The following is a 2,143-nucleotide window of genomic DNA, read 5'->3' on the forward strand; positions in this document are numbered from 1 at the left end:
CCGGTGGTCTGCAAGTCAAGGAAAGGCCGAGTGACAGGGTGTGTGGAGGTGGGGGCTGACAGGTGATACTGAAAAAGATCAGGTGATTGAGAGAGAGAGGGAACTCAACAACGGAGAAAGCAGTGCTTGGTGATTCAGTGACAACAGGTTAGGTGTAAGGAACTTCTCCGACTGTGAACTTTCACTATGATGAGCTCAGTCAAACAGCACAGAACACCCTTGATTAATGAGGAGATATTTTTTCCCCTTGTCATCACTCAGGTTTATAGTTTGTGTCCCCCGGCGATCACCTTCTGCAGGTGTATTTGCCCACTTTGTCACGAAGCTCTTTGGTTTTGACCCCATAAATGATAGGGTTGAGCATGGGGGGGATGAGGAAATAGAGGTTTGACAAGATGATGTGAAAATGAGGAGCAATGTCCTGACTGAACCTGTGTGCCAGAGTGGAGAAGAGGCCAGGAGGATAAGACATCATCATCACACAGATGTGGGCTGTGCAGGTGTTGAGAGCTTTCTGGTGGGCTTCCTTGGACGAGATTCTGAGGACGGCCCTGATGATCAGACCATAGGACAGGGCAATGAGCGTCAGGTCTAACCCGATGACTACAAATGCCAAAACCAAGCCGTACATCCTGTTCACTGTGATGTCGCCACATGACATCTTTGCCACAGCTATGTGCTCGCAGTATGTATGGGGGATAATGTGATTGGCACAGAATGGGAGTCTGCTCAGGAGCAAGGGCATTGGCAGAATTAAGAGAACAGCTCTTATTAAACCCACGAGCCCTAGCTTAGCTATTCGTATGTTGGTGACGATGGTGGCGTATCTCAGAGGGTTACATATGGCGATGTAGCGATCGAAGGCCATTGCCACGAGGACGGCAGAGTGCATAATAGAAACTGCGTGAAGGAAGAACATCTGGGTGAGGCAGCCACCCACAGTAATGATTTTCAAATCAAACAAAAATATAAAGAGTGCCTTCGGCATGATGGAAGTTGACGTGCTGATGTCTGTGAGTGCCAGCATGCAGAGCAGCAGGTACATCGGCTTGTGCAGGGTCTCCTCTTTGCCTACAACAAACAGAACCGTGAAATTTCCCAACAGGCCCATCATGTAGACGATAGAGAAAGGGATGGAAATCCAGACGTGAGCAGCTTCCAGGCCAGGGATGCCCATTAGGATGAATGTTGAAGGGTCAGAGGAGGTGAGGTTGAAACCTGCCATGAGGTGGTTGATGCATCAATCAGGCTCAGAAATGCTCAAGGTCCCTGTGAAGGGAGAGAAGCACAGCAAGCGGGTTACACACTTTATAACAAGTAATACGGTAAATACTTTATAGTAGAGCTGTCGATTAATTACAGTTAACTCACGCAATGAACTAAAAACAATGAATCCTGATTAATCTCACTGTTAAAGAATAGAATACCAATTGAAATTTATTAAATATTTTGGATATTTTCCTACATTTTCAAATATATTGATTTCAGTTACAACACAGAATACAAAGAGTATAGTGCTCACTTTATATTATTTTTTATTACAAATTTTGCACTGTAAAAATGATAAAAGAAACAGTAGTTTTCAATTCACCTCATACTAGTTCTATAGTGCAGTCTCTTTATCATGAATGTGCAACTTAGAAATGTAGTTTTTTGTTACATAACTGCACTCAAAAACAAAACAATGTAAAACTTTAGAGCCTACAAGTGCACTCAGTCCTACTTCTTGTTCAGCCAATCTCTAAGAGAAACAAGTTTGTTTACATTTATGGGGGATAATGCTGCCCACTTCTTAATTACAATGTCAGCTGAAAGTGAGAAGAAGCATTCCCATGGCTCTGTTGTAGCTGGAGTTGCTACATATGTATGTGCCAGACATGCTAAAGATTCATATGCCTCTTCATGCTTTGGCCATCGTTCCAGACAACATGCTTCCATGCTGAAGACGTTCATTAAAAATATAATGTGTTCATTAAATTTGTGATTGAACTCCTTGGGGGAGAACTGTATGTCTCCTGCTCTGTTTTACGTGCATTTTGCCATATATTTCATGTTATAGCAGTCTCGGGTGATGACACAGCACATGTTGTTCATTTTAAGAACACTTTCACTGCAAATCTGACAAAATACAAACAAGATACCA

The 2,143-nt window shown here is 43.0% G+C and overlaps 1 protein-coding gene across 1 annotated transcript; it reads right to left on the reverse strand.

Annotated features, from left to right (window-relative positions):
* Nucleotides 1-286: 286 nt before the first annotated feature.
* Nucleotides 287-1,261, reverse strand: LOC135884743 (olfactory receptor 52P1-like). Its single transcript, XM_065412282.1, has one exon. It carries the CDS (start codon nt 1,223-1,225, stop codon nt 287-289), a length of 939 nt encoding a protein of 312 aa, XP_065268354.1. The 5' UTR covers nt 1,226-1,261.
* Between the last annotated feature and the right edge of the window lie 882 nt (nt 1,262-2,143).

Source organism: Emys orbicularis, chromosome 1 (assembly GCF_028017835.1).
Source record: "Emys orbicularis isolate rEmyOrb1 chromosome 1, rEmyOrb1.hap1, whole genome shotgun sequence".
NCBI classification, from domain to species: domain Eukaryota; kingdom Metazoa; phylum Chordata; order Testudines; family Emydidae; genus Emys; species Emys orbicularis.